The sequence below is a fragment of the Grampus griseus genome (genome assembly GCF_964374135.1).
Source record: "Grampus griseus genome assembly, chromosome: 3".
Classification (NCBI taxonomy): Eukaryota; Metazoa; Chordata; class Mammalia; order Artiodactyla; family Delphinidae; genus Grampus; species Grampus griseus.
This window is the reverse complement of record NC_139019.1, coordinates 170,909,439-170,922,569: the sequence shown is the minus strand read 5'-3', so window position 1 is coordinate 170,922,569 and position 13,131 is coordinate 170,909,439. Positions and strand designations below refer to the sequence as shown.

Below are 13,131 nucleotides of genomic sequence, written 5' to 3'. Positions count from 1 at the left end.
CACCATCCCCATCAGTCATTCCTTCACCCAACATCAGCTCAGAGGGGATGCCCGTGCCCCAGGCAGGGCACAGTCAGACAGGCACCCTCGGTCTGTTGGGTGGCGGCTGGGCCAGAGGGAGAGAGCAACCCCGAGGCTGGGGAGAAAGGGTGGTGGAGGTGTCCAGTACCTTCCTACTTTCTGCGCTTCAGAGGGTTCCTAAAAGAATATGAAAAACAGAGCTTAATCACCTCCCCTGAACCCCCAAGTTTGACCCTCCTAGGAGGACCCTACCTTCAGTAGCGCCTCCCACACACCCTCCCCGCCCTGGCTCAAGTCCCCCATCTCCGGCCTGGACGCTGCCCCAGCCTCATCGCTGTCTCCCACCCCTGTCACCACCTCCAGGAAGGCCCCCGGAGTCCCGGCCGCGTGCTGGGTAGACACACACCGGGCTAGAACCCTGTGGGCTTCTTCCTGGCGGGATGATCTCTGGTTCTAACAGCCTCCCCCAGCTTGAAGTCCAACACTGTACCTGCGCGTACGACATGCTCGCTGAACTGGAACGCGCACACAGCTCAGACTCACGCTCCGCATACCTGCGATTACCTCTCCGTCCTTTCTCCGCCCCTAGCCTCTCCCCCGCACACACACCCGGCCCCGCCCAGCTTCAGCCGGGTCCAGCCCACCCCCGCCAGCGACTGGCTCCTTAATTCCCAGGCCCAGATTAAGACTCCATCCCGCCCCAGCTCCTCGAGGTCACGCTCGGTCCCGCCTTAGGCCCCGCCCCTTTTGGCCCTGTTAGGCAAGGCCTAGCTCGGCCCCGCCTCTGTCCCGCCCCGCCTTCTGTCTTGGCCCCACCCCTGGGGTCCCGCCCCGCCCCCTCTACCCCGGCCCCACCTTCCACCCTGGCCCCGCCCTCGGCCCCCTGCATTCTGCCCGGCCCCGCCCCTAGGCCCCAACCTTCCGCCCCGCGCCCGCGCCGCCCGTTTCAGGCCCGTTTCAGGCCCGTTGGCACCGGGCTAACAGCTCCACCACGTCCGTCGCCCTGGACGCCTGCGGACCGCCCCAGGAGGCCCGGCCCCGCCTGCCCCGGCCCGCGCAGGTGAGCGGCGGCGCTCCCGCAGCTGTGCGTCCCCGGGCGCCCGCGCACCCTCTCTGGACTCCGCCCGGCCTGAGGGCGGGAGGACGCAGCCGCGGCGGCGGGGGCGCTCCCTAGAGGTTCGCGTGGGCCAAGGTTCGGACGGGCGCCGGAGCGCCTGTGTCGTGTGGGCCCGGATATCCAGGTGCATTTCCCAGGGGCCTGGGCGTCGAACCCTGAGCCGCTTCGCTGCGGGAATGCTCAGGGCTTCCCGGGGGGGGGGTAGTGGGCGTTCCGGTGAGCTGAGAATGCGAGGGAGGAGGGCGTGTCCCTGCCCCCTGATACGCTTTGATTGGATTCTGGCCCACAGCATTCGTCTAACCCCGGCCGGGTTTCCCCCGGCTCTGGCTCCGGTGGGGCCAGAGCTCATCCCGGCTGTGGCCCCACGGGATGAGCCTCACTTTCCCTCATCTGGTGAATGGGCACTGGCCTTGCTCGGGCCCCCAGGAGCATCAGAGCTGGCCCTGAGCCAGGCCCTCCCTCCCCCTGGGGGCCCCGGCACCAGTGACCCAGACGCCAGCAGTCCCTGCCCTAGGAGGTTCCAGTTTCATCAGGCAGCCCAGACAGGGGAAGAAGCAGAGGAGAGAGGGTGATCAGAAATGGGATGGGGGATCCCGCAGGCAGAGGGGAAGCCCAGAGGAGGCGGCAGAACAAGGCTGGGCAGTAGGAGAAGTAGGGGTTGAGAGCCGAAGGGTGAGAAAGCTCCGGCCATGCGAGCAGGAATGGTGCTCCCGGCAGAGGGAACAGCGGGGCCAGGGCGTGGGGAGTAGGGAGCTGCTGAGTGCTGGGGGTGGGAGTCATTTGGGGAGCTGCCAAGGGCACGGAAGGACTAGGAGTGACCATGAACTAGCTGGTGGGAAGCCTCCGGGCTCTGTGGAGGGCTGGCGGTCCCTGCCCCAACACCACACTCAGACGTCTCAGCCCCTTGGTCCTCAAACACACTTTGAGACATGATGGAGAGCCCTGGGGCCCCATTTAGTCTGTCAACAAACATTGACTGAGCACCTGACCAGGCTGGGCGTGGTGTGCCGTGTGGGGATTGGGGCAGGAGGGGCAGCAGGGGGGCCCGGGAGGATGTGGGTGCGATCGGCCCCGGAGAGGTGATGGGGGACGACCATGGGGGGCCATGGGGGGCCATAGGGGTGGGGAGCAGCGGCCAGGTGACCGGCTGTAACGGGGAAGGACTCACAGCTGGTGACTGGACCTCCAGAGCCTGGGGAGGGGACAGCAGATGGACGTGGGAGGTGACATTTCAAAGAAGGTGGAGTGGTGGGCACTGTCCGGCTGCCAGTGTGACCTCAGACCCCTCTCCTCGACAGCCCCACCAGCACGGGCAGCCTCGCATACCGAGAAGACCTTGAGGAGGAGAAGAACTTGGGTGCATGTCTGGCCAAGCGCGGGCGCAGGGCTGGGGGTAGAGTGAGGGGGTGCCAGGGGGACCCTGACAAGGGGCGTTAGAGTGCAATGACTGAAGTGGGGAGATGGGAGGCCAAGCACGCGGTTCTCAGTGGGTTACAAAGAGTTCAAAATCCTATCACTGAAAGGTGGACTCAGGATTTGTGGGCCTGTGAGCCCAGAACTATCTGGGCAGGGAGTGGAGCCTCGGACACCTCGGCACCCGTCCCTGGGCCTCAGTTTACCCCTCTGTAGAAGGAATGTGCGTGAGTGGGTCTCCCAGGGCCTAGGGATTGGCTCAAGGGGAGCCGGATGCTCAGATCCACCTGGGCTCCCCGAGTGCCTACTGTTGTGCAGGGGCCGCGTGGGCCCTCTCATCTGTTTACGGACTGGATCCCCGGGGGGCCCCTTAGCCCTCCTCCGGGGTGTCATTAGCCCGTGTTTGTCCTCTCGGGCCTCAGAGTTCACCTGGGAGGTGCAAACCAACAACTGGTCCTACAACAACCAGTTCAAGGAGAAGGTCTTCCTGTGCTGGCAGAGGAAGAAGTACAAGGTGGGCAGGCCCAACCCCCGCGGGCCTCCGGGACCTGCCACCCAAGCTCTGCATGCTGGGTCAGTCCACTTAGTCCTGAGGACTGTAGCGCCGCCCTCGCCGAGTCGTGGGGTCCAGTGCTGGCGCTTCGCGTGTCTCCTCCGCCCTAAATAAGTTACTAGGCAACCTTCACGGTACAGCGTGTCCATTGGGCTCTACCTGAAACCCCCGGCCTGCGTCTCACGCGGGGAGTCCTGGGGTCACAGCTCGGCTCACTGGGTCTGCACCCGCGCTGGTCATGGCCGGAGGGAAGGGGGAGGCGGATGGGGCTGGGTGGGAACCCGGGCCCTCCTGGGCGGCGCCCCCATGCCGGCTGCCGGCTCTTGACCCAGAGGAACGTCATCCACAGGCCAAGTACAATGTCTTCTCCTTCCTGCCCTTGAACCTGTACGAGCAGTTCCACCGCATGTCCAGCCTCTACTTCCTTCTCATCATCATCCTCCAGGTGGGGCGGGTGGGGCAGCCCCAGGGGTCAGTGCCTGTGCCCACTCCACTCCTTCTACCTGCTCGAGCCACCTCCTCCAGGAAGCCCTCCCTTCCCACCTTCCCACGTGGCTCTGTAGACCCAGGGTGGTCCTACCCCGTGTTTGTCTGTGTGGCTGGTGAGTCAGTGTCCAGCCCCCCTCACACTGGGAGCACCCTCATGGCTGGGTCCCCACTGCCCAGCCCAGGGCCTGGCACACAGGAGGCGCTCAATATATGTTGGATGCTGAGGGTGCATGGGTGGCCCCTCCAGGTCTAAGGTGGCCTCCTGACCCCTTTGGCCCCAGCAGGCTGAGCTGATCCCAGAGGGCCAGGAGGAAGGATTAGGTTCTTGGGACCCGCCGGGTCACTTCCTGGCATCAGGCTGGTCATGGATGGAGATGGGTGAGGGATGGGCAGTTTCCAGTGCCTGCAGAAGAAAGGCCTGATGGAGTGGACCACGGAAGAGGCCTTGGCCGTGAGTCCCTGTGGGAAGGGAGGGTGGAGGGGCAGGTTCAAGGGCACAGGGACAGGAGGAGAAGGGCAGGAGAGGAGAGTGTGCAGAGAAATGGCCTCAGGTACCCAGGGCGGCCATGTACAGTTGATCAGGTTGTGCACTATTCTGCCCAGCACGCGCGCGCGCGCGCGCGCACACACACACACACACACACACACACTCACACGCTGGAGAGGGAGCCAAACTCCAAGCTGCACCTGCCCAAAGGGAATACCTTTTTCTCAGTCACGCAAGGACACCCTGTGGTTAGGCTTTTGTTCTGGTTGCTACCCCCCTATCCCAGCCAGGCCTAGTTTCCAGGACGTGCTCTGCCCCAAAACTTTTGTCTCCGTGGGTGAAGCCCAAACGCCTTGGCCCAACTTTCCAGACTGTCTTTCTGTGTTCTGCTATCCTGTCTATCCTGGTCCCTCCTTGACCTCGCGGGGTTCCCCAGAACCCCAATTTCTGGCTTGCAGTTTCCTCCATGCTCAGGTGTTGCCTCAGGACCTTTGCACACGCTATTCCCTCTGCTAGGAATGCCTTCCTCCACTCTAGCGCTCAGTCACCATCCTTTGGTCCTCAAGGTTCAGCCATAGGTCCCCACCTCCAGGGAGCTGTTCCCGCCCCGACCCTGACATGGGGCTGTCCTGCCGTGCTGGCCCAGCCCTGACCCTGCAGGTCCCCAGCCTCACCCCGCACAGGGGCCAGTGGGGCTGCTTGGGGAAAGAAATGTCCTGTGTCCCTCCACACGGGGGCCTCCCAGACTGCCCTGTTCTACCTCTGCCGGGAAGTGGGTGGGGGGTGGGGAGCAGGCAGCTGGTCTGTGACCCACAACCGAGGAAGTGCAGTCAGAACCATGACCCAGAGCCCAGGAGCTCGGCAAGACGGCTTGGCTTAACCGCCTATGGAGTGGATGGGGAAACTGAGGCACGAGAGGAGCACAGGCCTGTCTGGAGCTCCTGACCTGTCCAAGCTCAGCCGCTCAAGCCCACCTTCAGTCAGGAACAGAAGCAAGACCCCAGGCAACAGGCGAAAAGCCTGGGGGAGGGTTGGGGCGTAGGAGGGAAGGAAGGAGCCACGATGGGCCCCCCTGGGGCGAGCGAGCTCTGGGTCTTTCCTGGGGTCTGGAGACAGAGTCCCCAGGATCCTTACAGTTCCACCCACCCCAGAGGCCTCAGCTCCTTGAAAAATGAGGCAGAGGGAGGGGTCTGGGGCTGGGGGAGCCCTGACGGCGGAGGGCTCTGGCAGGGCTGCACCGAGTGTCTTGCGGAATAGTTAGAATTTGCCTGTGAGGTCTGGGGGCAAAACAGCTGGGCATCGGCGGGCGGGGGGTGGGGGGGGCAGGGGGCGGGCTGAGACAGAGCGGGTGTGGAGCAGGGCGGCACGTGGTCCTAGCTCCCCCTGCCCGGGAAGACAGACTGTGGGTGGTGGGTAGGTTGGGTGACCCCAGGCAGAGGGAGAGGTGCCCGGGTGAGGGGGCAGGGATTGGCGGGGGTGCCAGCGCCGCCTGCCCGCCCGGGGCCCAGTCCTTGGCCGAGCAGACCCTGCGGACACTGTGCATGGCCTGCAAGGAGGTGGACGAAGACATGTACGAAGAGTGGTGCCAGCGGCACCAGGAAGCCAGCATCCTGCTGCAGAACCGTGCCCACGCCCTGCACCCGCTGTACGAGGAGATGGAGCAGAACCTCCAGGTGGGTGGAGCTCAGGGGGAGGGGCGCCCGCACCCCAGCTCCAGCCCCTCGGCCCCACCAGGGAGCTGGCTCCCTGCTCAGGCTGTCCCCACGCCCACCCCCGGCTGCTGGGAGCCACAGCCCTCGAGGACAGGCTCCAGGACGGTGTCCTCGACACCATCAAGTGTCTCAAGCAGGGGAACATCAAAGTGTGGGTTCCCACAGGGGACAAGCAAGGTGGGTCCCAGGGCGGCCACCCCCAACGTGGGGAGAAGGGAGGCGCGGGGAGAGCTCACCCCTGCCTGGGCACCACCGTCGGCCCATCTCTCTTTTTTTTCTTTTTTTTCCAAAGATTTATTTTTGTTGTGGACCATTCTTAAAGTCTTTATTGAACTTGTTACAGTATTGCTTCTGTTTTATATGTTGGTTTTTTGGCCACAAGGCATGTGGGATCTTAGCTCCCAGACCAGGGATCGAACCTGCACTCCCTGCATTGGAAGGCGAAGTCTTAACCACTGGACCGCCAGGGAAGTCCTGGCCTATCCCTCTTGTCTGAGTTCAGCATTGCCCTCCACCTTGTCCCTGGGAAGGGAGGACCGGGAACAATGGACTGGGGTCCCCTGGGCGCCTCCCTCGGGCGGGCCGGTGCCATGCTCAGCGTCTCCTTGGGGTTTGGCCCCCTGGCAGCGCCATGCAGTGGGGTCCTCATTACCCCTGCCTCATAGATGACCCAGCGGGGCTCAGAGAGCATGGGCACCTGCCGCAGTTGCTCAGCCACCCAGGAGCCAAGCTGGAATGGAACCTCAGGTCCTGTGGCCGTGGAGCCATGACTCCACTCCAGTGAGGCTTCTCCGGGGCCCCACTGGGCATGGGTGCCTGCAGGGCTGCATTAGAACTTCTGCGGACAGGAGGCACGTACACACAAAATATTTAGGATGACATTTAACAGCTGTGCTGGAGTAAAGACAAATATCCAGGCTGCATTTTTATATTCATTTTTTTCCCTCTTCTTTATTTTTTTTAAACAAATTAATTCATTTTTGTGGGTGCCTGGAAGTGCCTTGGGGCCCTAAGCACGATATGTCTAACGATCCCTTGGCCCTGGCTCCAGACCCACCTCTCACTGGCAGCCCAGCTCCAGCCAGGCGAGTGGAATGGAGCCCCCTCTGCTCAGAGCTGCAACCAAAGTCTCAGGGCTGACTCTCATTGGCTGGCCTGGTCACATGCCCTCCTCCAAACCAATTGCTGTGGCCAGGGGGAGCGGCATGCTGCTGTGATGGGCAGAGTGGGCATGGCCGCCAGGCAGGGGGCTGTGGAGGGGCTGATCTGGGCTGGTTTGCAGAGACAGCGGTGAACATCGGCTTTGCCTGCCAGCTGCTCTTGGAAAACATGATCATTCTGGAGGAGAAGGAGATTGTGTAAGACGTGGGGGTTGGGTGGTTGGGTGCATGAGCCTGTGTTGGGGGGGGTCAGGGTTGGGGCAGGGCACCACCCATGGCCCAGGCATGGCTCTGGGGTCTGCAGAATGCCCTCAGCCTCTGCCTGGTGGGGCTCCCAGAGGGGGAAACCAAGGCACAGCTGGGGAGTGGGTGCAAGGAAGCCCGTGCGGCTGGTGTGGCTGAGCCCCTGCTGGACCCCTGCAGGCAGATCCTGGAGGTCTACTGGGAGAGCAGCAATAGCCTGCAGGGTGGCAAGAATGGCCACCTGAACAAACAGCTCCCCCTGCAGGTCAAAATGGCCTTGGTCATTAACGGGGAGTTCCTGGTCAGTGTCAGCTCAGGGTGGGCAGCGGGGCCCTGGTACCTGGGAGGGGGCTGGGGACGGCCTCCACCAAAAGGCCCCCAGATGTGGTGTTGGACCAGCCAAGGCGAAGGGCCTGAAGCGTCACACCGAGAGATGGTTCTCAGCAGGGCGAGAGCAAGGGAAGGACGCAGTCAGGTCCAGCCCGGAGGAGGGCCCAGTCGGGGCGTTCCTGGAGGGCAGCGGTGCAGCTGAGTGACGCGCCCCCTGTCCCCCGCGGGCCAGGACCAGCTGCTGCTGTCCCTGCGCACGGAGCCCCGGGCCCTGGTCCAGAACGTGAGCTTGGAAGAGGAGGAGCCCTGGCAGGAGCCCAGAGAGGAGAGGGCGGACTTATTGCAGGCCAGACGCCTGTCCCTGGTGTGACGGTTCGTGGGTGGTGGGCAGCAGCGCGCGGGGAGGCCGGCGGCTGGCAGCAGGCGGGGGTGGTAGCTGAGGGGCCCGGGGCCGACAGGCTGCGTGTGCCCCTGCAGCTGCGGACATCGGCATGGGGCTGGCGGGTCAGGAGGGCATGCAGGCGGTGCAGAACAGCGACTATGTGCTGGCCCAGTTCTGCTTCCTGCGGCGGCGGCTGCTGGTGCATGGCCGTTGGTCCTACACGCGCGTCTGCGAGTTCCTGCGCTACTTTGTCTACAAGACGCTGGCCAGCATGATGGTCCAGATCTGGTTCGCTTTCTACAGCGGCTTCACTGCCCAGGTGCGCTGGAGGGAACTCCCCTCTTGGGGCGGGGGGGCCGGGGGGGTGGGCTCTGGGATTGCCGTGTCCTTCCCATAGCCTCCAGGAAGGCAGCAGGCAGGCTCACACTCGGGTCATCACGGGGCAGAGTTGCCTGAAGTCACAGAGCAGCACAGACTTTTATTTGGCCGCATTCATAGAGGTAGAGATTCCAGATGAAGGGAAGGGATGGTTCCACGCCCAGCTCAGTGCCAAGCCTTTTCAGGGATATTTGGCAAATTTGAGCTTTGGAGCAAGGGCAGGACAGGTGCTCCAAATATACATCCTTCAAGGGGAGACAATGAGAGCTTGAACTTGAGAGAAGATAAGACTATGGGGGCTGGTTCCCTAACTTCAAGACTCTTGACAGTATCATGGTGAATACTGGCTGTGCTCTCCAGAGCGTTAGAGGAGTTGTAGGGCAGTGATGTCCCCTGTGTGTAAGGAAATTGTCTGAAGATAGACTACAGTGAGAGGGAATGAGCTCCCCGTCACTAATGCCAAGGTATTTGAGAGAGAGCTTTACAGCAGCAGCCCTCATAAATATATATATGTATATATATATATTTATTATTATTACGTTTTTTTTTTTTTTTTTGCGGTACGCGGGCCTCTCCCTGCTGTGGCCTCTCCCGTCGCGGAGCACAGGCGCCAGACGCGCAGGCTCAGCGGCCATGGCTCACGGGCCCAGCCGCTCCGCGGCATGTGGGATCCTCCCGGACCGGGGCACGACCCCGTGTCCCCTGCATCGGCAGGCGGACTCTCAACCACTGCGCCACCAGGGAAGCCCATAAATATATATTTTTGTTTTACTTTTTATTTCTAGATATTTTCTTCTTTTAGATGCTGCTCTAAATGGAATTGTGTCTTTAATTCACTTTTGAGATTGCTTATTGCTGGTATATAGAAACAGTTTTGTGTGTGTGTTGATCTGTGTGCCCTTCAGCTTTGTTGAATTTGTTTATTGGCTCTAGTAGCTTTCCTGTGAATCCTTTGGGATTTTCTGCATATAGATCCTGTCCTCTGCAAATAGAGATAGTTTTACCTCTCCCTTTCCAATTTGGATACTTTGAATTTCTTTTTCCTGCCTAATTGCTCTGGCTAGGACTTCCAGTGCAATGTTGAATTGCCATGGTGAAAGCAGGCACCTTTGTCTTGTTCCTGATCTTAGAGGGGACAGTGTCCAGTCTTTCTGTATTTGTTAATTGGAATTCTTCCATGGGAAGAACTGTTCCTTCTCCCCTATTTATTTATTCAATTATTTATTTCTATCAGTGTGGACTCATGGGTGTTTATTTTATTCTATGCTTTGTTGCTCAGGTTGTCCCCGATTTGCCCCTTTGCCACGTGCCTGCTCTCCTCTGAGTACATCCTCACTTCCTGGTGCTACAAGAGGTTCCAGGCCCATTTTGTCTTTTCCGTGCCCCAACCCTGGAATGAGCCATTCCCATATGGAGCCCTGGTTCTCTTCACCAGAGAATGGTAGTTAGACACCAAGATCCAAGTGCTTAGTGTGGTCATTTTGCTACTGGGATGCCATTATCCTCTCGGTAGACAGAGCTAGGAAATGCACACATATTAACCCATGTTTAGATGCAAATCTATATCTCTATCGACACCTATCCATCTATCTATTTTTGTGTATGTGAGTTCACACTGATACCTCTGCTTCCTGACCCACAGAACAAGGCTCAGCTTAGCCTTTTCCGTTTACTGCGTTGTGACTCTTATCTCTGATGGTGAGAAACTTGATTCTGGTAAAAAAGTTCGATCGTTACTTATTTGCTCAATCCCACAATGCACATAAAGTGGTTTTTGGAACTGAAACTGATATTCTTTTAACTAGTCTGGATTCGTGCATTCGGGAAGGGAGCTGGGCTATTTGTCTCTGAGGTCTCTTCCAACTCTTCTACCCATCAGTGATTTCCTAAATCGAAAATGATCTAAAAACACACTCTCTAGCCGTTTTCCCTCCTGTAGCTTTTTATTGAAGTCATCCACTTACAACAGGCTCAAAGGTGCTGCTTTAAAAGAATTAGACCAGGGCTTCCCTGGTGGCGCAGTGGTTGAGAGTCCGCCTGCCGATGCAGGGGACACAGGTTTGTGCCCCGGTCAGGGAAGATCCCACATGCCGCGGAGCGGCTGGGCCCGTGAGCCATGGCCGCTGAGCCTGTGCGTCCCGAGCCTGTGCTCTGCAACGGGAGAGGCCACAACAGTGAGAGGCCCGCGTACCGAAAAAAAAAAAAAAAAAAAAAGGACAAATACTGTCTGATCCCACTCACAGGGTATCCCTGGGGGAGTCACATCCATAGAGACAGGAAGTAGATGGTGGCGGCCAGGAACTGGGGGAGGGGGTGGGGAGTCAGTGTTTCTTGGGGACAGAGTTTCAGTTTGGGAAGACGAGAAAGTTCTGGAGATGATGGCGGGGATGGTTGCACGACAGTGTGAATGTACTTAATGCCACTGAGCTGTGCACTTAAAAATGGTTGAAATGGTACATTTTATGTTATGTGTATTTTACCACAATGAAAAAAGGTGGGGGAGAGGACTCACTGGCTCATAAAATCAGAATCTAGAAGGATGGGTCGCAGCTGGGCTGGGCCCCAGAATTGACTGGAATGGTGGACTAGGACATGGCCACAAACCTGCCACCTTCACCCACACAGGCTGGACATTGGGCTGCCCCAGACTCTGATTGGCTGATCCAAAGTCAGGTCCTAGGGAAGGAATCTGATTGGCTGGTCCAAAGTCACGTCCCATGGGACTTCCCTGGGGGTCCAGTGGTTAGAACTCTGCACTTCCATGGCAAGGGGCACAGGTTCGATCCCTAGTTGGGGAAGTAGGATCCCACATGCTGCGCGGTGTGGCCAAAGAAAAAGAGAAAAAAGTCAGATCCCATGGAGGACTCCATGGGTCAACTTGGGTAGGAAAGAGCCTGGCCAATCCATGGTGGCAAAGGGCTCTGATTGGCCCCCACTGGAGGGGCAGGTGACCCGAAAGCAGTCAACATGGCTTAGCAGCCTGATGACTCCTGCTTTCCCCTTTGCTCTGTAGAAGGAGGAGGAGATCATCACCGTGGAGCCCATACCCCATGTCCTCCGGGAGGCACGGACCCGGCACTCCAGCTATGCCTTCTCCCACCGGGAGGGCTATGCAGACCTCATCACACAGGGCACAATTCTGTGGAGGTCACCAGGGGTCAACAGCGACACGCTGGTTGGTCACACGAGGCCACCTGATGAGCTGCCCTCAAGCATGGAGGAGTCCTCCTGGTACCCCAGGAGGATGTCGTTCCTGGGGAGGAACAGGCGCCAGCACCAGGGGAAGGTGTCCTCCGAGGATGTTCAGCCTGCCTCTGAGGTGAGCTCATCCTTGCCTGTGGATGGGCAGTCCTCTCCTTATCAGGAGAGCCAGCACTCTCTCCCCAAAAACCGGCTGTCCGGGTCTCTCCAGGAGAAGTTGCTGAAGAGGCAGGAGAGGTCACTGTCATAGGAACCGTGGCCATATACTCCCCAGAGTCTGCCACCAACCAAGGAGTCACCACTATCAGCGGAGGAGGGCCAGATGACTTCTTCTGAGAGCCAGATGCTGCCTTCAAGCCAGCTGTCTTTGAAGAGCCAGTCAGCACACTTGCAGGAGAAGACATTCCTCTGGAAGATCCGGAAACTGTCCTGGAAGAACTGGCCATACACCTGGCAAAAGGAGTCCGGGCCCTCCCAAGGAGGGGACGGTGCCAGGTTCCAACTCGAACCTCACTGCTCTGATGGAAACTCCACCACCAACTGCGAGAGGATCATCCACCAGCGAGCAGCCGATGGCGGTGGAGCCCTCCCCTGTGGAGAAGCAGCCGTCGCCCACGGAGTGGCTGCCAGGGCCCAGCGAGGGTCAAACTCCACCTGATCTGGCAGGGCTGCCGCCCTCACCTGAGGAACAGCAGTGACTGCCCAGGCTTAGTAAGTGTCACCCAGCATCGTGAGGCCTTCCCCCAAAGACAGGGGCTCCACCTGCTCCTCTTTCTCTAATAAACCACGGTCTGACTGACCCCAGGTCTCCTTGAGGCTCTCTCTTCCTATACTTCTTTCTGTGATGTCCCATGAAATAGTTCTTTTCTGGTTTTAAAAATCAAAACACTGACCTCTAGTGGCCTGATGGGGAATTTGCAGGGAAAGCTGGGTTTCTTTGGGTTTCTTTACCCTGGGGTAATGTGGATAAAAGCTTTATTGCTCTCAGAAGGGAGAAAGGTGCTGAGCAGACTCTGCTTACCAGCCCTGGCTTCCTGCCTGCAGCCTGCTGGCCTATCTCAGGGCAGTTTATAAGGTCCAGTCCTGACACCACCCAGCCTTTTCCTCCACTGGGCTGCCCTGGTTTCTTCTCAGACAAACCACCTTACACTTTGCTCCAGAAGGCAGTGGTCAGTGACACCTCAGAAGCAGAGCCCAGCAAGATCCGAGGCTCAGGTGGCCCAAAGGCCCTGTGGAGTGTGGAGCCCTGTGGGGGCAGGGGCTCAGGGAGGGCTGAGTTCAGAGCAGAGAGGGGTGGGCTGGGAGAGGCCCGCTTCCACTTTCCCTCGTCCCCTTCCTCCTTCATGGAGGGTGAGCCCCATGCCTCCCACTCCTGCATCAGCCCCTCCCCCCCCACCATTCAGCAAAGGCACAAGCCCAGGTGAGTGACTAGAAAATAATTTATTGGAGGGAAACAAAACAACAAATCCAGCACAGCAATGGTTCACAACTATGATGATATATTTTTTTAAACTTTTAAGCCTGTCGCCTGAGGGTAGGGTGGAGGGGGCCTCTGTTCCCTCTAGCCCTGGGGGTTCGGGGGAGGACTTTGGATGACCCAAATCGTGTGTACCCTGAAAGCAGCCCTAGTGTCCAGTTGTGATTA

The 13,131-nt window shown here is 59.3% G+C and overlaps 1 protein-coding gene across 1 annotated transcript; it reads left to right on the top strand.

The window, feature by feature from the left end:
• Positions 1 to 2,243: 2,243 nt before the first annotated feature.
• Positions 2,244 to 12,254, top strand: ATP8B3 (ATPase phospholipid transporting 8B3; the record flags this gene model as incomplete). The annotated part of the gene is given in 14 exon segments (XM_082650413.1): positions 2,244 to 2,287; positions 2,437 to 2,495; positions 2,974 to 3,065; positions 3,437 to 3,449; positions 3,452 to 3,549; positions 5,589 to 5,757; positions 5,835 to 5,969; positions 7,075 to 7,150; positions 7,376 to 7,496; positions 7,758 to 7,878; positions 8,003 to 8,226; positions 11,299 to 11,733; positions 11,737 to 11,949; positions 11,951 to 12,254. Coding segments are annotated over 14 exon segments (2,034 nt in total). The 3' UTR covers positions 12,185 to 12,254.
• Between the last annotated feature and the right edge of the window lie 877 nt (positions 12,255 to 13,131).